General features: G+C 44.6%; 1 protein-coding gene and 1 non-coding gene across 4 annotated transcripts in view; both read left to right on the top strand.

Moving 5' to 3' along the window:
* Taf1b (TATA-box binding protein associated factor, RNA polymerase I subunit B) overlaps positions 1 to 23,311 on the top strand; it is a 79,453-nt gene that overhangs the window by 13,037 nt on the left and 43,105 nt on the right. The window contains exons 4-8 of one of the 3 annotated variants that reach the window (XM_075984067.1): positions 1,129 to 1,226; positions 1,659 to 1,754; positions 5,512 to 5,662; positions 10,129 to 10,285; positions 16,340 to 16,439. In XM_075984067.1, the coding sequence (XP_075840182.1) occupies positions 1,129 to 1,226; positions 1,659 to 1,754; positions 5,512 to 5,662; positions 10,129 to 10,285; positions 16,340 to 16,439 (602 nt within the window). Of the gene's footprint in view, positions 1 to 1,128; positions 1,227 to 1,658; positions 1,755 to 5,511; positions 5,663 to 10,128; positions 10,286 to 16,334; positions 16,440 to 23,311 lie in introns of those variants that run through there. The other 2 variants (XM_075984069.1, XM_075984068.1) reach the window with 2 other exon arrangements.
* LOC142856619 (small Cajal body-specific RNA 14) lies at positions 17,976 to 18,111 on the top strand. Its single transcript, XR_012911667.1, has one exon.

The raw sequence follows: 23,311 nt of genomic DNA, 5'->3' as shown, positions 1-23,311 counted from the left end.
TTGTAAAACACATTTGAAAGCTTAAATCTCACTGGGTGTGGTGGGAAAGCCTTTAATCCTAGCACTCAGGAGGCAGAGGTAGGCAGAGCTCTGTGAGTTCCATACCAGCCTGCATATTGAGTTGCAGGATAGCCAGGGCTACATAGTAAGACCCTGTTCAAAACAAAACAACTAAAAACAAAAACAAACAGAAACCCCAAACAAACGTAAATTTGTTTATTTTTTTAAATATTTATTTATTATTATGTATACAATATTCTGTCTGTGTGTATGTCCGCAGGCCAGAAGAGGGCACCAGACCTCACCACAGATGATTGTGAGCCACCATGTGGCTGCTGGGAATTGAACTCAGAACCTCTGGAAGAGCAGGCAACGCTCTTAACCACTGAGCCATCTCTTCAGCCCACCTGTTTATTTTTTTAAATATGCCAATTAGTAAGTTTTCTGCCTTTATGATAGATAATTGAAAACAATTCAATATGTTAACAGAATGCTTACTTTTGTTAAATATAAATATATACAAATATATCAAGAATACATCAGATTGGAGTTCACAGCTGTATATGGTAGTGGATGTCTGTGCTCCTGGCACTTCGAAGGAAGAGACAGAGGTGGGAGGACTGGTACAAGTTTGAGACCTGCCTGGTCTGCGTACATAATCAAGTTCTGGGCTGGACAGAGTCACATAGTGAGACCTAAATTAAAACAAAACAAACATAAAAGCAAATAAATAAAAACGAGCTAGAGAGATGGCTCAGAAGTTGGAAGCCCTGGCTGCTTTTCCAGAGGACCTGTATTTCATTCCCAGCACCCACCCACATGGCAGCTCACAACCATTCTAGTTCCAGGGGTCTGACATCCTCACAGACACACATGCAGGCATGCATAGATGGATAGATAGATAGATAGATAGATAGATAGATAGATAGATAGATAGATAGATAGATAGATCATTTAGAAAAAGACAAAGTACACACACCACACGTAGACACACACACACAAAGAAAGAACAGACTATTTGAGACACAGAAATAGTCTTTTGGCATATGTAAGCAGAAATTGCATTATGTAGAGGAGCCATAGTAAATTAGGAATGTATGCATCTAAACCTTTTTATCTGTTCTTCAGAGAAAGGCTGGGATTGGTATGTGTGTGAAGGTTTTCAGTGCATACTTTACCACCAGGCGGAGGCCCTGAAGACCCTCGGAGTAGGCCCAGAGCTAAAGGTAAGTCATATGTATCTAGATGTTGGTTCCTTGTTGTTTGAAGTGTGAGATTTGAGTAGACCTGGGGAGGAATCCGCAGGAAGAGCCGGGCTCTGGCCCTGACTAGAAGTGTAGTCCTGGATAAATTGTTTCCTTTCTGTGATCCAGATTATGTAAAAGAATAGGCTGGCTCTGTGGTGATCTTAATGTCTATCTATCCTTTTCCCCTAACTCCAAGACTTAGAAGTATCTCTTGAGGACTATATTTAGTCTCCTGCACTGAGAAACAAAGTGAAGCATTTATTATTCAGTGTCCCCATGTACCTGATAAGGGAGAGCAGGTGAGAAGGCATTTGATTGGAGGTGACCTGCACAGGAGGACAGCGTGTGTGGTAGAGATGTGATTGTGTTTGCCATCATGATGACGCACCACTTGCTTCCCTTCTATCTTAGGACAAAGTTTTACACAATTTTTGGAAGCGTTATCTTCAGAAGAGCAAGCAGGCCTATTGTAAAAACCCGGTTCGTACAAGCAGAAAGAAAGCCAAGGTGAGCCATGGAGCAAAATCCGCCTGTGTGGCAGACAGAGGTGCTGTGTGTGGCTTCTTGTCTGACTGTGGTCCATGTTTATAGGTTTTTGGGGAAGAGGCTTCTGGTGCAATCTGGAATGATCCCGACTTCACAGTGAATTGTGGCTGTTTATTAAACCATTTGGAACATTCAGGCATTTAAAGTTCAGCTTCCTTTTTTTTTTTTGGTTTTTCAAGACAGGGTTTCTCTGTGGCTTTGGAGCCTGTCCTGGAACTAGCTCTGTAGACCAGGCTGGTCTCGAACTCACAGAGATCCGCCTGCCTCTGCCTCCTGAGTGCTGGGATTAAAGGCGTGCGCCACCATCGCCCTCAGCTTCCTTTTTAAAGTTTTTGTTGGTTTTTTTTTTTGAGTCAGGATCTTACTCTATAGTCCAGGCTAGCCTTGTACTCCAGTTAATCCACCTGCCTCAGCTTTTCAAGTGCTAGGATTATAGCCACAACACCCAGCTCACTCAGAACTTTCCAGAATGTCTTACTTGTTTTGCAGTGTTGTGGTCAAACTCAGAAGCTAGTAAATCACCAAGCCTCTGAGCTCTACCCCAAGAATAGAAGAATGGAGGCTCTTGAGGGACTCCTGTCATGTATGTGGGGTTTGCTTGTCTTGTTTTTTGTTGTTAGAATTTTTTGCATATGTTATTCCTATTATTATTATCAGTAGTAGTATTACTGTTTTTTGAGAAGGGACCTTATTATTTATACCTGACTGGCATTAAACTCACAGAGATCCAATCCCTCTGCCTCCCAAGTGCTGGGATTAAAGGCGTGCACCATCACCTGGTTTATTTTGTTTTATTTTGAAATAGGGTCAGCCGGGCGGTGGTGGCACATGCCTTTAATCCCAGCACTCGGGAGGCAGAAGCAGGCGGATCTCTGGGAGTTCGAGGCCAGCCTGGTCTATAAGAGCTAGTTCCAGGACAGGCACCAAAGCTACAGAGAAACCCTGTCTCAAAAAACCAAAACCAAAAAAAAAAAAAAGAAAGAAATAGGGTCTTATATATCCCAGGCCAGGTTTGTTTTGTAGTTAAGGACAGCCTTGACTTGCCTCCACCTCCCAAATGCTAAAGTAACAGACATTAAGTTATGGTGCCCTGTTTATGTGTAGAGGACCAAGCCAAGGGCTTTGTGCATGCTAGACAAGCAGTCTACCACATTCCTAAGCCCTGCTCATGTCCTTTCTTTGACTTGACATTCCTGCTTACTTATCCAGCTCCCTTCTTGTCTGTCTCAGAAGCTTTGAAGTAAAGTCAGGCCACCTATTAGAGCACCTATTAGAGCCACTCTGTCTGTGAGCAGTTTGTTCTGATGTTCTTTAGACATGTGCTATGGTACCCTTTCCTTGGAATTGAGAACAGTTCCGCTGCAGACAAAGGCAAGTGTCCCAACCACAGACTTGTCCCATGAGTGGTTGCTACCCTCCAGGGCTAAGATGAGATTCTAAGCCATGTGACTCAGGTGTGGTAGGAACTTGGGAGCTTGGCCCAGCATTTCCTTGTTTGGTCGGGTCCTCATAGGTCTATATGCAAAGGTCAGTGATCCAGGACTGAGAGTCCTGGTCCAGATGAAAGGAATAGGCTACAGAGGTGAGCGAGGCAGTGCCCCCAAGCTGCACATTCATCCTCTGTGACTAGGGTAGACCTGGGGCTGAGGTTAGTCAAACCACGCTGACAGAACTTAGGGAAATGACCTAGGGAATGACCCTCTCATATAGGAGATGATAAGCTTCAAGCAACTCCTGAAAGGTAGTTTGAATTAACTGGAAAAAAGAAACATTTTATGATCATAAAGTTATGGGATGCTAGCCTGTCTGGATATATGAGTCATATGCTTGTCCAGAAAAGCAAAAGATGCTGTATGGTTTTATGGTGACTCTTTAAAAGGAAAAAAGAAAAAGAGAGAATTACTTAAAGCAGTAAGGACATGATGTTTAAATCCCATACCTGATGTTTTGTTTGTGGTTGTCTTTGTATACTGTGATGTTGCCTAGTAGATAGAAAATAGGAATGAGAGTCTAGGGTTCTCTGTGACACTCTAATCTCTTTAGGTTAACTGAAAACTTAGAGACAAAAGTTTTGTTGGTGTGAGTAAACACCTGGGTGAACACTATCACTCTAAACCTTGGTAAAGAAATAAGAAGTGAAATTGGAAGCTCATGGGTAAATATTATTTCTGTCTCACGAGTACAGCAATACTCCTTTTGAAAGGAAGAGAGAATTATATTTTAAAGTAGAAACAATTCCATGGGTTCCATCCTCAGAGATACAGGCTTCTCAGTAAGTCTGCAGACATGATCCTAGAGCTCTGGGTGCAGCTGTTCCAAGAATTAGAGATGCCTGCATCAGAATCCTGTCCTACAACTTTTAAGCTATGGATAAACGGGAAATTTCCAGAACAAGCCAACAAATGTGTATAATGGAGCAGCAGGAAGGGTATTACATAACCCAGAATGGCCAGGGGGACTTACCAGGGAGATGAGGGGGTTCTGGGAACTGGGATTAACATGAGGTATAGAGGGGAAGAAATGCTGAACTTCAGGCCTCACTGGGACCAACAAGCCATGCCTACATTTAGTGAGAGCCATCAGGCTGGGGCCTGGCAGTACACAGGAGATCCAAGCCTACATTTAGTGCGTGCCATTAGGCTGGGGCCCAGCAGTACACAGGAGATCCAAGCCTACATTTGGTGTGTGGTGTCAGGCTGGGGGCTGGCAATGCACAGGAGATGATGAGTAGGGCACTAGATGAGCTTTGGAGATAGAGCCAGGAGGATTTCCTGATGGACTAGAGGTGGGATGTGGGAGGCAGGCATCCAGGATGACTACAAGGTTCTCAGCCTAAGCAGCTAGAAGGAAGGAGTCACCTTAAACTGAAAGGGCAGGTGGGACTGGGAGATCAGGAGTTGGGCATGGGACATGTTAAGTTGAGGCAACTGTTAGACATCCATGAGGAAATGTCACGTATGTAGTGAGACAGATGAGTCTGCAGTTGAAAAGACAGGAATTGCAAACTGTCATTGTGCATTATGGTCATCACATCTGAAATGTTGTTCTTTATAAACGGGCCCCTCCCTGCTGTAGAGGCAAAGTCTCAGGCGGTCCTTATGGGCCTCAGACTTAGTAGGTAGCTGAGGATGACCTTGAACTTCTCATCTTCCTGTCTCTCCCTCTTTTATGCTGAGATCATAGCATCCATTACCATAGTTTGTGCAGTGCTGGGGATTGAATCTAGGGCTTCATGCATAGTAGGCAAGCATTCTGCCTCTGAACTATAGCCTCTAACCAAGTCTTAGTTAGGGCATCTATTGCTGTGATAGAACATCATTGTCATTATCAGCCAGACCTTGCTGTGTAGTCAAAGACGCCCTTGACTTGCTTCCACCTCCCAATTGCTAGATTGACAGCCATAACTATGGTGCCCAGTTTATGTGCAGAGAACCAAGCCAAGGACTTTGTACAAGCCAGGCAAGCAGTCTATCAACTGGGCTTCATCTGCAAGCCCTGCATCTTCCATTCCTTTCTCTTGACAAGAGAAGCACTCCTGGAAGCACCCACCTGGTGTGGGTGTGTGCCAGCAGACTGTTTGCCCACTCGCCCTTGTTTGCAGCCCCTCTCCCAGAAGCCTTGTGGGGGAACTGTCGGGGAACCGTTCCCCAGGAAGGCCTATCACAAAAGCTAACCTTTACTCTCCAGCAGTTGTTTCTGTCTGTTATTTTATGGACAGGTATTGGAAGACAATCAGCAGAGTTCAGATTGGGCCAGTGAACTTGAGCTGCTAAGTGACACCTCCTATCCCCTTGAAAGTGGAGCAGAGTTCCAGTCTGAGCCCCAGATTCCAAAGCCTTTCCCTGTCACCAAAGCATCACCAAAGTCAGGTAAAGGAGAACCAGTCTGTCTAGAACCTTTTAGAGAGTCACTTATTTCTTATTCGTGTGTGTGCAAGAGTGTCCTTGTGTGACAGCTCATGGGAGGTGGTTCTTGGTTCTCTTCTTCCGTAGTGTGGGTCTCAGATCTCTAACTCAGCCTATCCATCTAACAGTGCACTGACTGCCATCCTGATGTGTAGTGATGAGGCAAGCAGGCCTGCATTTTGTCCCGCCTGGCTCCCACATGGCTAGCTTTACACCCGAAATATCAACACACAAATTGTATTCATTTAATCACTGCCTGGCCCATTATCTTCAGTCCCTTATTGGCTAACTATCACATATTGATCTAATCCATTTCTAATATTCTGTGTAGCACCACGTGGTGGTTTACCGGGAAGATTCTAACCTATGTCCATCTTGGGCTGGAGCTTCATGGCATCTGCCTGTCTCTGCTTTCTTCCTCCTACCATTCTGTTCTGTCTTCCCTGCCTACCTGTGTTCTGACCTATCAAGCCAAGCAGTTTTCTTTATTAATTAACCAATGAAAGCAACAGATAGATAGAAGACCCTCCTACATCACTGATATTTTCAATGTTAACGCCAGCATTGCATTTTAAGACTAACATAGTCCTGCCAGGTGTGGTGGTGTGTGCCTATAATCCCAACACTTGGGAGGTAGAGACATAAGAATCAGGAGTTTAAGATCAGCATTCCTTGAGACCCGCCTGGACTGAGACACTATCTCAAAAACAAACCAATGAACAAGCACCTATCTCCTGGTGTTCAGGATGTGTAAGGAGGGAACTTGACCTAGGAAGAATGACTTGCTGAGTCATGTGACCAAGAAGAACAAACTGAATGAAATCTTAGTGGGTTTTTTGTTTTTTTATTTTAATTTTTTTTATTAAAAATTTCCACTTCCTCCCCTCCTTCCATTTACCTCCCCCTCTCCCCCTCCCCCCACTCCTCTCCTCCTCCCCCCACTCCTCTCCCCCTCCCTCTCCAGTCCTAAGAGCAGTCAGGGTTCCCTGCCCTGTGGGAAGTCCAAGGTCCTCCCCCCTCCATCCAGGTCTAGGAAGGTGAGCATCCAAACAGACTAGGCTCTCACAAAGCCAGTCCATGCAGTAGGATCAAAACCCAGCGCCATTGTCCTTGGTTTCTCAGTCAGCCTCCACCATCAGCCACATTCAGAGAGTCTGGTTTGATCACATGCTCCATCAGTCCCAGTCCAACTGGCCTTGGTGAGCTCCTGTTAGATCAACCCCACTGTCTCAGTGGGTGGACACACCCCTCGCTGTCCTGACTTCCTTGCTCATGTTCTCACTCCTTCTGCTCTTCATCTGGACCTTGGGAGCTCAGTCCAGTGCTCCAATGTGGGTCTCTGTCTCTATCTCCATCCATCGCCAGATGAAGGTTCTATGGTGATATGCAAGATATTCATCAGTGTGGCTATAGGATAAGGCCAGTTCAGGCACCCTCTCCTCTGCTGCCCAAGGACCTAACTGGGGACATCTCCTTGAAAACATGGGAACCCCTCTAGAGTCAAGTCTCTTGCCAACCCTAAAATGGCTCCCTTAGTTAAGATATCTACTTCCCTGTTCCCATATCTACCCTTCCTCCATCTCAACCATCCCATTTCCCCAAGCTCCCCCCATCCTCCATTTCTCCCTTCTCTCTCGCCATCTCCCCTTACCCCTCTACCCCCCACCCCTGTGCTCCCAACTTTTGCCTCTCAATCTTGTCTACTTCCAATATCCAGGAGGATAACTATATGTTTTTCTTTGGGTTCGCCTTCTTATTTAGCTTCTCTAGGATCATGAATTATAGGCTCAATGTCCTTTATTTATGGCTAGAATCCACTTATGAATGAGTACATACCATATTCATCTTTTTTGGGTCTGGGTTATCTCACTCAGTAAAGTGTTTTCTATTTCCATCCTTTTGCATGCAAAATTCAAGATGTCTTAGTGTATTTTTAAAAAGGTATTTTGGGGACTGGAGAAATGACTCAGTGGTTAAGAACCCTGCTGCTCTTCCAGAAGATCCAGGTTCAATTCCCAGCACCCACATGGTCTCTCACATCCTCTGTAATTCGAGTTCTAGGGGATCTGATGTCTTCTTCTGGCCTGTGTAGGCACCAGGCACACTGGTGGTACACACACACACACGTTCAGACATACTTGCACAGAAATAAAGAAGAAAATCTTTAAAAAAATTATTTTTAGAGCTATCTTTTAGTTTTTACACTAATTATGAATACCATTCAATATAAAACTATAAAATGCAGAGTTACAAAGAAGACAAAGCACCAGCTGCCATCCCACTCAGATATAACTACTACCAACATAGGTAATCATCCAGAAAGTGTTTTATTCTAATATATTAGAGAGAGAGGCAAGATTGTATGTGCACATAATTAAAATGTCTCTTCATGCTGCTATAATAAAGAGAGCGAAGTGTAGTCTACTGTCCTCACAAAATGTTCTGTTCATTTTCAACATCCATTTAATATTATTATATCTTAATATAATTCAAATGTTACATATTAATCTAAACTAAAACAAAAAAATCATAAAAATGAATGCAGAATCAGAAAGAAAATGAAATAGGATTCAGGAAATCAATCCAGAAGGAGAGAGGAGACAGGATAGAGGTTCAGAAGGTAGTGACAGAGAGCCTAGAGTCAGCTAGGTGTCCATCCACAGACGTTTTACTAGAGCAGAGCCCGTCATCAGTCTAGTGTAACACCGGCCACAGTGACCATCCAGGCGTGTGTGCAAGTGTGGTGTGTGTATGTGTATTTGTGTTTGTGTGCATGCATGTGTGCATGTGTGTTTGTGCATATATGTGTAAGTGTATGTGTGCATGCCTGTGTGTGTGTGTTCAGTAAACACATGTGGAGCTCAGAGGACAACTTTCAGGTGTTCGATTCTCCCTTCCACCATGTGGGTCCTGATTATTGAACTTAGGTTATCAGAGTTGATGGCCAGTGCCTTAGCCTGCTGAGCTAGCTCCCTGGTCCCACAGTGCTAACTTTTTAACTACTGTTCCAAATCAGAAATTTGATCCCTGAAAAGGAGGAGGGAGGAAGCTAATCCTGCTCCTCCCTAGTTAAATGCCTGCTTGCCAGTCGTCCATGTGTCTGGAAAGACCTCATGCTTACCACTGCAGCTCTGTGTGCTTTTGGAACAGTAGCTCACTATGCTGCCTAGCCTGGCCTCTGACTCAACCTTCCTACCCTACCCTTGCTGATGCTAGAAACACAGATCTGTGCTACCACACTTGATCAGTGTAACATCTTGATTTCTTTGCCATCTCCTTTGTCTTGGCAAATGTCTTCATTCTTGTTGCATTTGCCAGAACCATGCTTATTTTCTTCTCTTAGCTTATACCAGCCACCACTAAGCCCTTCTGATTCTGCCTTCAATTCTGCCTCGAACCTGACCACTCTTCCCCATCTGTAGTGAAGTGCTTTGCTCCTGTCCAGCCCATGTCCTGACTGTCCTGGAAGAGAGACTGCCTGTTTCCATCCCAACCCTCCATAATTTCATCCCTCTGCTGTGGGTGGTCTGTATTAAGCACAGGAGTGAGGCCATGTTGCCCTCACATTAAAACTCCCTAAACTTCTCTCCTTACCTAGAGTGAAATCCAGAGTATAGATCCTGAGCTCGGAAGTGTGGTTTCCACACTCTGCATTATAAGCTGCCACTTTCCCTCACTTGTAAGCCCCTCCCATGCATGCACACAAACACACACACACACACACACACACACACAAATCCACACACACTTTTTCACTGCTGTTGGCATGTTGGGATTTCCCCTCAAAGTAGAATTCATCACCTTTCTGCTCAGATACCACCTTCTTAGAGGGGACTTTCTGACCACCCACTCAAAAGAGCCATCTTGCCCCTCCTCCCCTTGGATGTCCTTGGATGCTCCTGCATTGCCATTTTTCTGAATAGCACCTTTCTCTGTCCATTGTAATTTTTGTTCATTGCTCTTAGGAGAGAGTAAATCACAGGAAAGGTGAGACCTTGTTCACTGTCATTTCCCCAGCCCTCGGGGAGTGGCACAGTGTGAGATCCATCCCTGTCTGTAGAGTAGACAGTGTCCGCTAGAGGGTACCTGGAAGGTGGGTTGGGTGGGAGAAAGTGCTGCCTCCTTCTCGGGTTCTAGGAGAGGGCTCCCTGAGAGGTCTTCAAGCAAAGGACTTTCACTTTTCTTTGTAATTGTTTATCCTTTTATTTTAAAAATAGTTTGTTTTGGCTATCTACAAATTTGTATCTCTTTTTAGGCTCTCAATCCATCCCACTTCCACAGATAACCTAGTTATTTTTAGCCTGGTTCCCTTCTAAAGCTTTTGTTGGCCTTCACTGCTAGATTGTTTATACAGAGTGAATCAGTTATAATCTATTTTGAATGCCCCTTGATTTGTTATTCATTTTTTAAAATCTTATTTGTTTGTAAAGAAGCCCCAGATGTCTGTTCTGGATCTGTTGATGGAGTGGAATACTCAGAGTGGAAGGAGAAGGGTGTCCTGAAGATGACTGTACCCAGGACCCTGGCTCTCTGCTCTCTGTCCTTGCTCTGGCAGAGAGAAACCATTACTCTCTCTGACCTTCTGAGGTAAGTGGAACTTCCTTCCTGATTGTTTTTCCATGATCATCTGTGTGAACTTCAGAACAGCCTTTGGATATTCTTAATTTTACAAGAAAGCCTATAGTGAGGAAAGGAATGGAAAGCTTGGGTAGTACATGGGTTACTTTTCTCTTTGTGACTAAGAACTGATGAAAACAACTAACTTAGAAGAGGAAAGATTTATGTTGGCTTGTGGTGTAAGGAGATGCAGGCCGCCATCTTGGTGATGGGCTGCAGCTTACTCATATCAGATCATTGACTAGAGGAAGGGATGTCGCTGTCCTTACTCCATTTGGACCAGGACCCCAGCTCATGGGGTGCCAACTGCATACCCAGTGGGTTCTCCCATAGTTAAGCCTCTCCGGGACTATTTCCTCAGATACACATGAGGTAAATGTGTCTCCTGGGTGAGTCCAATCCAGTCAGACTGACAGTGACAGTTAATCATTGCATGGAACTTGGATTCAAATTCCTAAGTTAATCATCTTTGAGTTTTTAATGATATGATGGGAATTGTAGTGTTCCCCTCATATGAGATATTAGAAAGTTAATTATCTAATGTGAATAAAATACTTTGAAGAGAAAAATGACATTAATATTCCTGTGCAGACTTAAATATTTTTTCTTGGAAAAGATGAACAGGGGATCTTTTACTAACAAAATGACTATTAGTATTTGTATAAAACTATGTGTTGTGGTTGTAAAAGCTAAAATATAGGCAGCCTGTTTATTAGAAAAGTTGATTTCAGAATTATAGAAAGATCTTGTTATGCAGTAGTAGATATTTACATATTTTGAGGTAGTCTAGACAGTTTTAGACAGAAAGACTGACCAAAGGAAGTGCATGCTTGAGCTACAGCCAACTCCACTGTACTAATGAGCTGAGTGTAGAAGAATCAGTCACTTACCAAGCAGACCAAAGTCCTTAATGTGTTCATTTCTCCTTTGCTTTATATGCGTTCTGAATAATAGCATTGGGTTTAATCAGTGTATGGAATACTTACAAGGGCACAAGTTTGAAGCCAAACTCTGGACTCTGCCAGTTTGTTGTTACATGACATCACACTAAGCAAGTCAGGAAATGCCTGTTTCTGCTTCCTTAGGTGAATGGGTCTGTAATAAAATGCACCTTAGGGCTCCAGGTGCTCAGCCCTTGGCCCCGCATCGCAGTTAGAGCATCTGATCTGAAGCGTCGCTAGAGCTCTGGCTTGCCGTGCTTGTTCAGCGCTCCTCATCACCGTCATCATTATTGGCGCTTGGCCCTTTTATTAGATAGCATGCTTCTAGTAAATGGCTGTGGTGCCTTTGATTTTGGACATTAACCAAATAACAAAGCTTTTCTGGGTGTGAGCAGCTGCACATAGACCACTCGTGATTCTCTGAGTTGAGGATTGCCTTGCTTTGTGCCCTCACTAGATGACATCATCTTCTCCCAAGACTCTAATTATTGTCTATATGCTGAAGACTCCCGACTCTGTTACCAGCCCAGACTTGTCTAGTGAAGGCCAGACCTGACTGTTCATCTGTAGAGCTGCCACTGGACATGACTACTTGATGTCTTTATGGTTGAATCAGTATGACTAGGAAGTGCCTCAGCATCTGTCTCCTTGACCCTGCTCTTCTCTAGTGCTCTTAGCACATGCTGTGGACCCTGGTGTTCTGTCAGGAAACCTAGGGCTGTTCCTGGACTCTCACCTCACTCGACACACACGCCAGTCATTATGTTCTGTCTCTTCTACTTCCCGAAGCCCTGGAACCCGTCCTTCCCTCCATGCCTCACCTCACCTGGGTGCTTGCTCATTTCCCAGCTGAGCTCTCTGTCTGCAGTCTTGTGCTAATAACCAGAGGGTCTTTCAAGAAAGATTCCTAATCATGAGAACTGAATGGTATCTTCCGAGCTGTCCCAGGGCAATCTGTATGGGCATCAGAACTCTCCCAGAAACTAAGCAAATGAAAAGAAAATATCTTTCTGCAGTTCTTAGAGAAAACACTGTGTGCCTGTATAGACAGTCCCAGTCCTGAGTTCCTCCCATGCTCACCATCCTTCGCTCTGACTCTCCTCCCCCTCAGAGGGGAATTCTAAAATGCCTTCAAGGAGATGGAATCTAGTTAGCTGGAGGCCTGTCACTGTGCTCCCTGGGGTGTACAAGTTGGAGACTTAGTTGCTTGGGGCGGCAGAAGAAAGGGCTGTCACCTTTGTTCCCCCAGAAAGAGCTCTAAGACAGATCCTCAACTTGTCGCTTCTTAGTGGGCCACCCCAGCATTATCCGGGGACTGTGGCAGAACTGGGGTAGGGCCTGTTTATCTCTGTTGCATTGCCTCCAGGAGGTTCTTCAGGATGTTCAGCCTGAGAGCTATTGCTGAGCTTTGAAAGCTAAGAACATTGGTTTGTAGGGAGACATTGTTCGCTTGACTAGAATGTATATATGTCTTTCCTTCCTCTCTCTCTTTCATTCTTCCATTCTTTCTGTTTCTCTTTTCTTTTCTTGAGACAGGGTTGCTCATTGTGTAGCCCTGACTGGCCCCTAACTCAGAGATCCGCCTACCTCTGCCTCCAATTTTGGGATTAAAGGTCTGTGCCACCATGCTGGTCCTACAAATCTTACCAGTGATTGTAAGCTGTCATTGCCTATTTATCTTCAGAGCAGCTTCCATAGGCCTCAGGATTAGTTCCTATTCCTTTACATTAGCCATAAAGGACCCTCCTGCTAGCAGTAATGATAGAAAGTAACAACAGCCAACATTTACAGTACAAATACTTGTTGAGTATCTGCTGTACTCACAGAGTGGCCGAGGGTTTAGACCCTTGAGGTACATACAGCTGAGAGAAGTGTGTCAAGTCCCTGCTCTCGTGAAGTTGAAGATGAGAGGGAGAAACAGATGGACGTAAATAAAGGGGAAAATGATCAGCCAGGCAGGTGCAGAGCACAGGCTGAACTCGGACACTGTAAGGGTATGACTGAATGGCTGCTTTAGATTGGTATAGAGGCATTTGAGCTGCACTTGAATGAAAGAGCAGCCAACCCGTGAAGATCCCAGTATTCCAGGTAGCGAGGGCCACCCTTGTTAGCGCCAAGCTCTGAACAGGAGTGGACTCTGTCTGATCAAGGAAGTGAGGAGTGGGCCTGGAAGAAGAGAGCTGATTGAAGGGCGGAGGACTGAGGTGAGCAGGACAGAGGTGTGTCTTTGTAAGCCATGCTAGGGTGGAATTTTTCCCCCTTAAAAAAATTCTTTGTAATTTTCATACATGTATATAATAAATTTTAGTTGTTGTTACCTTTAGTTCTCCTCTCATCACCCTTACTTTAAAAATTTTGAAATATAATTTACATATATAAAATTCTCAACCATTTAAAAAATATGCCACTCCTAAGGCCTGGAGAGGTGACTCTGTGATTAAGTCACTTCCTGCTCTCTCAGAGAGCCTGAGTTCAGTTCCCAGCATTCCCATGGTTCTCCCATCTTGTCTATAAAGTCCAGCTCCAGGGAATCCAGTGCCCTCTTCTGGCCTCCATGATACCAAGCACACATGTGTTACATATACAGATGTGCAGGAATGTACTCGTGTATAGAATAATAAATAAATCTCTAAGAAGATATACAATTTATACTCGGCCTGATGGTCCAAGCCTTTAATCCTCTGACTCAGCAAACAGAGGCAGACAGAAGTGTGAAGTGTGTTCCAGGTGTGCCAGGGCTACTTAGTGAGACCACCTCACATTACAAAACAAAACAAAAGGTAAAATACAATTCATTGGTTTTCTGTATGTTCAGGAATACACAGCCATCACTTTGATACACTTCCAGGACATACTTTATCACCGCAGAAATGGCTCTGCACCCATTAGGACTTTGATTTTAAGTGCTATAATGAGTAGTGGGAAGATTGCAGCCAGAGAGACCATCTGAGCTGTGTTCATAAAGGGTCACTTGGGCAGCTATGTGGAAATGATATCCTGTGCAGGGAGGCAAGTGGTCTGTGCTTTCAACAGGAAGTGCTGGCCTGGATAAAGCTGGTGGATAGAGAAATGGAAAGGATTGATGGGACAGGACTGTTGCACAGTGCACACAGCTCCAGTGTGGCGCAGCTTTAATGATCTGCAACCTCTGGCGGCTTGTTAAAGCCCAGTGTGTCTCAAATCAAAGCTTCCAAAAGCTGCAGTAAAATTATGGGCAGAGAGCGTTTCTAGGAGCTGCTAACGTGCTCTGTTGGGTGGGAGAGGGTGCAGGACACTTTCATTTGGTGCCAGTTCCTTTGTCAACAAATTCCTGGATCGATCCAGATAGCCAGCTGTTAGTCCCCGCTAAGGATCCAGTTGCCAGCTATTAGTCCCTGCTAAGGATCCAGATAGCCAGCTATTAGTCCCTGCTAAGGATCCAGTTGCCAGCTGTTAGTCCCCGCTAAGGATCCAGTTGCCAGCTATTAGTCCCTGCTAAGGATCCAGTTGCCAGCTATTAGTCCCCGCTAAGGATCCAGTAGCCAGCTGTTCATCCCTGCTAAGGATCCAGATAGCCAGCTGTTAATCCCTGCTAAGGATCCAGATAGCCAGTTGTTAATCCCCACTAAGGGAAATAGTGTGTTCGAATTTTGACGGAGCTGCCATCCATTTGAGGAAAAAAAAGTTTTTCTAAAAGGAATTTCAAATTCTAAAGTAAGACGTTGAGAAGACTGTAGGCAGTGAGTCATTGTAAAAACCCCACACACCCAACGCCTGCTCTGAGGACGCCTCTGCTCCCCCACTTTTCATTTCTCTCTGCTGCTTCTCCTGCTGCACAGACACACCTCTCTAGCGCACTGTGGTCATGTGACTGCTGCCTGTCTGCTGCCCTGGAAGAGTGGGTGGTCTCTCCATCTCCTGTTACTACCTTACTTTCAGCACTGGGCACAGTAATAACACGTGTTCTCACCTTTATTGTACATATATTTGCATATTTTATGTATATGTCATATTACAGTTATATATTGTGTATATATCAAAGACTAAATAAGTGATGTGTATGTTAGCATTTGGAAGTGTAGGTGGTTTTTCAAGGGATAGGTGTGTTTTATATCATGTATATAATAATATTAAGCCAGTATTGTAGTCTACTATGCACAGATACTTTATATAAACTAAAACAATCAATGAAAACCCAGCTGGGAGAGGTTTTTGTCCATTCGTACCTTAAATGTTTAATTCTTAAGTTTCAGTACTAAAAGGAATCACATTTTAATTTTGAAATTAAGTTTAGGTCAACACTTTCTTTTTTTAGGAAGTTGGCAACAATGGGGGCCAAGGCAGTGCATTCTGGGTGTTTATTTCCCAACTGGGTCTGAGTTCCTTTGATACTTTGTTTAGGACTTTGCACACCAGACCTCTGTCCTGCTCTCTCTCGCTCTCTCCTTTGTTTTTAGCACATTGTAGATTTGTTGACTGACTGCCCGCGTTTCCTCTTCTCACTAGAACTCGAGCTCGGCAGGAACAGAAGTTTGGCCTATTTGGGTCACTGCTGTTTTCCCATAGTGCTAGTGCTATGTTGTACCCCACAACTTTGACTTGATGAGTGGAATGTCAATAAGTGTTTTGGTCCATTTTTAAATGTCTGGAGTTTAAATGCTTGGCCTCCTGCTGTATACAAGGCATTGGGACAGAAACCTTAATAGTTTTCCATCAGCTAGTGCGCTCTTGGCTAGGTCCTAAGGACAGAAGGGAGGACAAGGAAATGGGGACCAAGGAAGAACTTCCTGTAGAAGGGATTCACAGTGACGGAGCTAGTCCAGTGATGGCAGCAGACATGAAAGGAGTGATCTGGGAGCCTGGTGGTGAGTGGGAAAATACACCCTTCTCAGACACACTTATCGAATTAGAGTTAGGCACTCTGCAGACCATCAGCCGACTGCTCTCCTACAGGGTGCAGGGGACAGCAGCTTTCTCCTTTAAAATATGCAGGAGATGGAATGCTGCACAAACTACCCCTTCCCTTGTGAAGGGGGAGGTTTTCAGAAAGTTTACCCAGAGCCAGTGTGCAGCTCTCATCGAGACTCCTTTCTGTAAAGCACAGGTTTGTTGAAGAGGACCGCATTCCATACAGAAATGCTTTTCAGCTTTTTCCAGAAGAGATGAAAGTCTATGGTCGCGATAAAGGCATCTTTGCTATCGAGGTAAGTTGTTCCTTTGTACAGTTGTTTTTACGGTCTCTGGTGCAATATTTGATTCTGTGATTTTCTAACATGTCCAAAATCTAGTTTCAGTAGATTTTCATGAAGAGTATATGTACTCTTTTTTAAAATGTGTTCATGTGACTGCTCTGAAGAAGATGTGGGTCTGTCACTGATCACATGGCTGCATAGGAGGAAGAAAGTCGTCGCTTGTGCCAGGCGGCGCTGGTTCAAGTCTTCTCCTTATGTTAGTTTACCTGCTGGCCTTGAATTCACCATCTCGCAGCCTCAGCCTGCTGAGATAAATTACAGTCATGACCACAGCCCTGGCCTCCTTTGTCTCTTTCTAGACTGACTGCATTGGACATGTTTCTGTCCTTCAACTGTGCATCTCTATTACATTAGAGTACTCAAAGGGTACATCCCATTCTTCTTCATTAGATGTCTATAAGTATGCTAAGTATTAATAGGAAATGCTTTCTTCCATTTTCCACAGAAGGAATTACTGTGCTAGGCCTCTGTGGCCATGTTTGCAGTATAAGAGACTTGTGTGGAAGGCGTGCCAGTGGTTTCTGACTCTAGTAATGCTTGTGGCACCTTATTAAAGACAGCGCATTGTATATCACAGTGACATGAAGGCTGAAGCATTGTACCTTTTCCACAGCCTTATATAACAGGCAGATCATGAGGCCTGGGTCTAGGCTGCATCTCCCATGTTAGATGTCTTCTGCGCCATGACGGTTTGTCAGTCTTTGGTGAAAATAACAGCTAGATAGGTCACAGGTCTTAAGCACTGGACAATAGTGTCCCAGACCCCCAATAACTTGGGTCTTGAGAAATTGACCAAGTAAACAGTACAATGAGAAGTACTTTATTATAAAAAAAAACAAAAGTGAAACAACAGCCACAGAAACTTTCCAGAACTTCCAATAAAAACAGTGAGTCTGAAGCGTTTTTTTACCTGAGGTTGCTCCTACCTGTCACCCACTTAGTCCCAGCTGTGGAATGGTGCTGCCAGGGTGTGACTGTTACCATCAGCTTCATTGTTGGAGAGAAGCAGAGGCCAGGTGAGATAGAAAGTTCCACAGGGAATGTGACTGACTGCTGATGGACAAAGCAGAAGAGCCTTACTTATTATGGGTATTGCACAGATTCTGAGCAAATGTCTCTCCTGATGTCACCACAGGTGGAGAGATTGGCATCAGTCAGAAGTTGATGTCTTATACCAAAGTTGAGAAACAGAGTCACTTGTGTCTGCCTTTCTGTCTGTCTATTATCCATCTATCATCTGTTCATCCATCTGTTTTTGTTAGTTTCTTTATTATTGTTCAATCTTTCAAAAGTAGGTAGTGTCCCTTTCTTCAGAAATAGAATTTGAGAGGCTAGAGAGATAGCTCAGTGGTTAAGAACACTGGCTGTTCTTCCAAGGGCCAAGGTTCAGTTCCCAGCACCCACATGGCAGCTCACAAATATCTGTTACTTCAGTTCCAGGGGATCTGATACCCTCACACCAATGCACATAAAATAAAGTTAAATAATGTGACTGTTACTGGTAGTGATTGCATTTGTTAGTTATACAATGCAACTGCTGACGGTCACATACATCAAAACAGTTGGTTCCTGCCGACAGAGTCTGTATAGTTACCAGATTTTCTGTGCGATGGCTCCATACATAAATATTTTAAAAAACTTTTTAGGGATTTTCAAGACAGGATTTTTCTGTGTTACAGTCCTGACTGTCCTGGAACTTGCTTTATAAACTAGGCTGATTTTGAGCTCACAGAGATCTGTCTGTGCCTCCCAAGTGCCAGGATTAAAGGTATACACCACAAAATAAATAAATAAATAAATTCAATAAATAAATAATAAAGTTAAATTTTTAAAAATTTTTAAAAAGAAAAGAAATAGAATTTGAGGCTGAGAAATAAAAAAGATTAGCATAGCATGAATTCTAATTGATCTTAATAATAAAAAACCAAAGTCAGGTATTAAGGGGTGAAAGCCAAAAGATCAGAGAAGCAGAACAGCCGGCCACTAGTTCTTACCTCTACAAAATCCTCAGAATCAAGATCCTGTCTCTACAAATTCTCAGCCTTGAGCTCCTGATTTATATTCCTCTCTCCCAGCCAGCCACAGCCCAGTCTCTCCATTTCCCTAGTGCTAGGATTAAAGGTGTGTGACTCCCAAGTGCTGGGATTAAAAAGGTGTGAGCCGCTCCTGGCTCTGTTTTTCTTTGAAACTGGGTCAGTTTAGTGTAGCCCAGGGTGGCCTTGAACTCACAGAGATCCACCTGCCTCTGCCTCCTGAGTGCTGGGATTAAAGGTGTATACCACCAGTCCCTGGGCTCTATGGCTAAGTAGTAACTAGCTCTGTACTCTGATCTTCAGGCAAGTTTTATTTATTAGATCATAAACAAAATATCGCTACAGATTAGAACCAAATAATCTAAGAATTTTTTTTCTCCTTGGCTGGTTAATTATCTTAGAAAATATTTTACCTTTTTTTCTGTCACAAGTAAGTAGGTTATCTAAATAATTCATAATTTGATAGTACATGATGGGGAACACCTTTTCATCATGTTTATTATCAAAAGATTAGTGAGGGAGAAAGTATGATGCAGACTGTGCAAGTGGTGTAACTTCAGAAATGCATTTCTGTTTGAGGACACTGTAATACAAAAGTCGTCAGCATTGATATCATACATACAGAATTTGGAAAATGTTCCAGTATTCACCTTGTCTCTGAAATTAATTAGAGGAACTGATTGCAGTCCAGTGCCAAATCAGAGTCTAACACGACCAGTGTGCCCACAGGTGTAACAGAACCATAGTGTGCCCACAGGTGTAACAGAACCATAGTGTGCCCACAGGTGTAACAGGACCAGTGTGCCCACAAGTGTAACAGGACCAGTGTGCCCACAGGTATAACAGAACCAGTGTGCCCACAGGTGTAACAGGACCATAGTGTACCCACAGGTGTAACAGGACCAGTGTGCCCACAGGTGTAACAGGACCATAGTGTACCCACAGGTGTAACAGGACCAGTGTGCCCACAGGTGTAACAGAACCATAGTGTGCCCACAGGTGTAACAGGACCAGTGTACCCACAGGTGTAACAGGACCAGTGTGCCCACAGGTGTAACAGGACCATAGTGTACCCACAGGTGTAACAGGACCAGTGTGCCCACAGGTGTAACAGGACCATAGTGTACCCACAGGTGTAACAGGACCAGTGTGCCCACAGGTGTAACAGGACCATAGTGTACCCACAGGTGTAACAGGACCATAGTGTACCCACAGGTGTAACAGGACCAGTGTTCCCACAGGTGTAACAGGACCAGTGTGCCCACAGGTGTAACAGGACCATAGTGTACCCACAGGTGTAACAGGACCATAGTGTACCCACAGGTGTAACAGGACCAGTGTTCCCACAGGTGTAACAGGACCATAGTGTACCCACAGGTGTAACAGGACCATAGTGTACCCACAGGTGTAACAGGACCATAGTGTACCCACAGGTGTAACAGGACCAGTGTTCCCACAGGTGTAACAGGACCATAGTGTACCCACAGGTGTAACAGGACCATAGTGTACCCACAGGTGTAACAGGACCAGTGTGCCCACAGGTGTAACAGAACCATAGTGTACCCACAGGTGTAACAGGACCAGTGTGCCCACAGGTGTAACAGGACCATAGTGTACCCACAGGTGTAACAGGACCAGTGTGCCCACAGGTGTAACAGGACCATAGTGTACCCACAGGTGTAACAGGACCATAGTGTACCCACAGGTGTAACAGGACCATAGTGTACCCACAGGTGTAACAGGACCATAGTGTACCCACAGGTGTAACAGGACCAGTGTACCCACAGGTGTAACAGGACCATAGTGTACCCACAGGTGTAACAGGACCAGTGTGCCCACAGGTGTAACAGGACCATAGTGTACCCACAGGTATAACAGGACCAGTGTGCCCACAGGTGTAACAGGACCAGTGTTCCCACAGGTGTAACAGGACCATAGTGTACCCACAGGTGTAACAGGACCAGTGTGCCCACAGGTGTAACAGGACCATAGTGTACCCACAGGTGTAACAGGACCAGTGTGCCCACAGGTGTAACAGGACCAGTGTGCCCACAGGTGTAACAGGACCATAGTGTACCCACAGGTGTAACAGGACCAGTGTGCCCACAGGTGTAACAGGACCATAGTGTACCCACAGGTGTAACAGGACCAGTGTTCCCACAGGTGTAACAGGACCATAGTGTACCCACAGGTGTAACAGGACCATAGTGTACCCACAGGTGTAACAGGACCAGTGTGCCCACAGGTGTAACAGGACCATAGTGTACCCACAGGTGTAACAGGACCAGTGTGCCCACAGGTGTAACAGGACCATAGTGTACCCACAGGTGTAACAGGACCAGTGTGCCCACAGGTGTAACAGGACCATAGTGTACCCACAGGTGTAACAGGACCAGTGTGCCCACAGGTGTAACAGGACCATAGTGTACCCACAGGTGTAACAGGACCATAGTGTGCCCACAGGTGTAACAGGACCATAGTGTACCCACAGGTGTAACAGGACCAGTGTGCCCACAGGTGTAACAGGACCATAGTGTACCCACAGGTGTAACAGGACCAGTGTTCCCACAGGTGTAACAGGAGCATAGTGTACCCACAGGTGTAACAGGACCATAGCGTACCCACAGGTGTAATAGGACCAGTGTACCCACAGGTGTAACAGGACCAGTGTGCCCACAGGTGTAACAGGACCATAGCGTACCTACAGGTATAATAGGACCATAGCGTGTCCACAGGTGTAACAGGACCATAGCGTACCTACAGGTATAATAGGACCATAGCGTGTCCACAGGTGTAACAGGACCAGTGTGCCCACAGGTGTAACAGGACCATAGTGTAGGCATAGGTGTAACAGGACCATAGTGTGCCCATAGGTGTGACAGGACCATAGTATAGGCATAGGTGTAACAGGATCATAGTGTGCCCATAGGTGTGACAGGACCATAGTGTAGGCATAGGTGTAACAGGATCATAGTGTGCCCATAGGTATGACAGGACCATAGTATAGGCATAGGTGTAACAGGATCATAGTGTGCCCATAGGTGTGACAGGACCATAGTATAGGCATAGGTGTAACAGGATCATAGTGTGCCCATAGGTGTGACAGGACCATAGTGTAGGCATAGGTGTAACAGGATCATAGTGTGCCCATAGGTGTAACAGGACCATAGTGTAGGCATAGGTGTAACAGGATCATAGTGTGCCCATTGTGACAGGACCATAGTGTAGGCATAAGTGTAACAGGACCGTAGAGGAAAAACCCTCTTATTCGGGGTTTTAGTTATCTGTGGTCAGCCACAGTACAAAAATGTTACATGAAAATTTTAGGAATTAACTGGAGAAGTTTTGAGTAATGTAATGGAGCAGCCTGTGTTTGAGTTTTGAGTGGTGCGATGTCTTTCCTCTGTACTGCTGCTGGGGTCAGTCATCCTTTTGTGCAGCCTGTCAGCACCCGGTTTGTTACCTCCCCACTCGTCACTTTGCAGCCATTTGGTTATCAGACTGACTTTTCCAGGATCAGTACCAGTCACAGCACTTAGATTCTGTAAACACTGACGTACTTAACAATGATGTAAGATACAGGAGCGGTATGTCACCAATTCGGGTGTGCCCAGAAGCAGCCATAGTGTTACCTTTACAAGGAAAGGTCAAAATCAGGATGGTGTTCCGAGAGTGCAACCCCATTACATCACTAAAGTTGATTTATTATTTGAATCAAGCATGGGTGGTGGAGTATGTGCATGTGTGTGCTGGTGTGTGAGGAGCCCAGATACTTAGGATCTCCCTGGTGCTGCAAGTACAGGTGAATATGAACTATCTACATGGGTGCTGGGAACCCAACTCAGGTCCCTGAAATAACCACATGTGCTCTTAACTACTGCGCCATCTTCAGCCCCTGCCACTTGTTACGGTATGTTGCTGTTTGTTCTGCTCTATTATTGATTGCTAATGTCTTACTGTGCTAACTTTTTAATTAAACCATATCACAGGTGTATGTATGTATGTATGTATAGGGAAGGAGGTGATACATACAGGGTATGTATCATACTACCTAGGATGTTTCAGGTATCTCTTAAGGATTTTGGAATATATGCCGGGGATTGTTGTAGTTTACAATGAGAAAAGAGAAAGTCGTTGATGAAGGTCAGCTCAGGTGCTTTGAAAATGATCATTTGGATAGCAAAGAGCATATCAAGAATATTAAGAACATTCCCTGGCAAACCAATAGAGCTTGTGTAGTTTATAAAGTGGTTCTCTGTTACTTCTTTAATGTGTGTGTTCATGCATGTGTGTGAGTGCAGATGAGTGCCTGCATGTGTGCACATGTGTGCGGACATCTTGCTGCTGTCTTCTCCTAACAAACACTGTTAAGTCAGAAGCCGTGGGGAGGACATCATGTTGTGTTGCACAATTTCTTTTCTAGAAAAATTATTCAGTGTTAGTTAGTGAAATTTTTTTTTTTTTTTTTGGTTTTTCGAGACAGTGTTTCTCTGTGGCTTTGGAGCCTGTCCTAGAACTAGCTCTGTAGACCAGGCTGGTCTTGAACTCACAGAGATCCGCCTGCCTCTACCTCCCGAGTGCTGGGATTAAAGGCGTGCGCCACCACCGCCCGGCGTGAAATTACAACTTAAAAATTGTTCAAAATAAAGGCAGAAGGTGATGCACACCTTTAATCCCAGTACTCAGGAGGCAAAGGCAGAGAGGCAGGCAGATCGCTGAGTTCAAGGCCTGGTCTACAGAGCAAGTTCCAGGGCAGCCAGGGCTACACAGAGAAACTATCTCAAAAAAACA

Source organism: Microtus pennsylvanicus, chromosome 8 (genome assembly GCF_037038515.1).
Source record: "Microtus pennsylvanicus isolate mMicPen1 chromosome 8, mMicPen1.hap1, whole genome shotgun sequence".
Classification (NCBI taxonomy): Eukaryota; Metazoa; Chordata; class Mammalia; order Rodentia; family Cricetidae; genus Microtus; species Microtus pennsylvanicus.
This window is presented reverse-complemented; position numbering and strand designations above follow the sequence as displayed.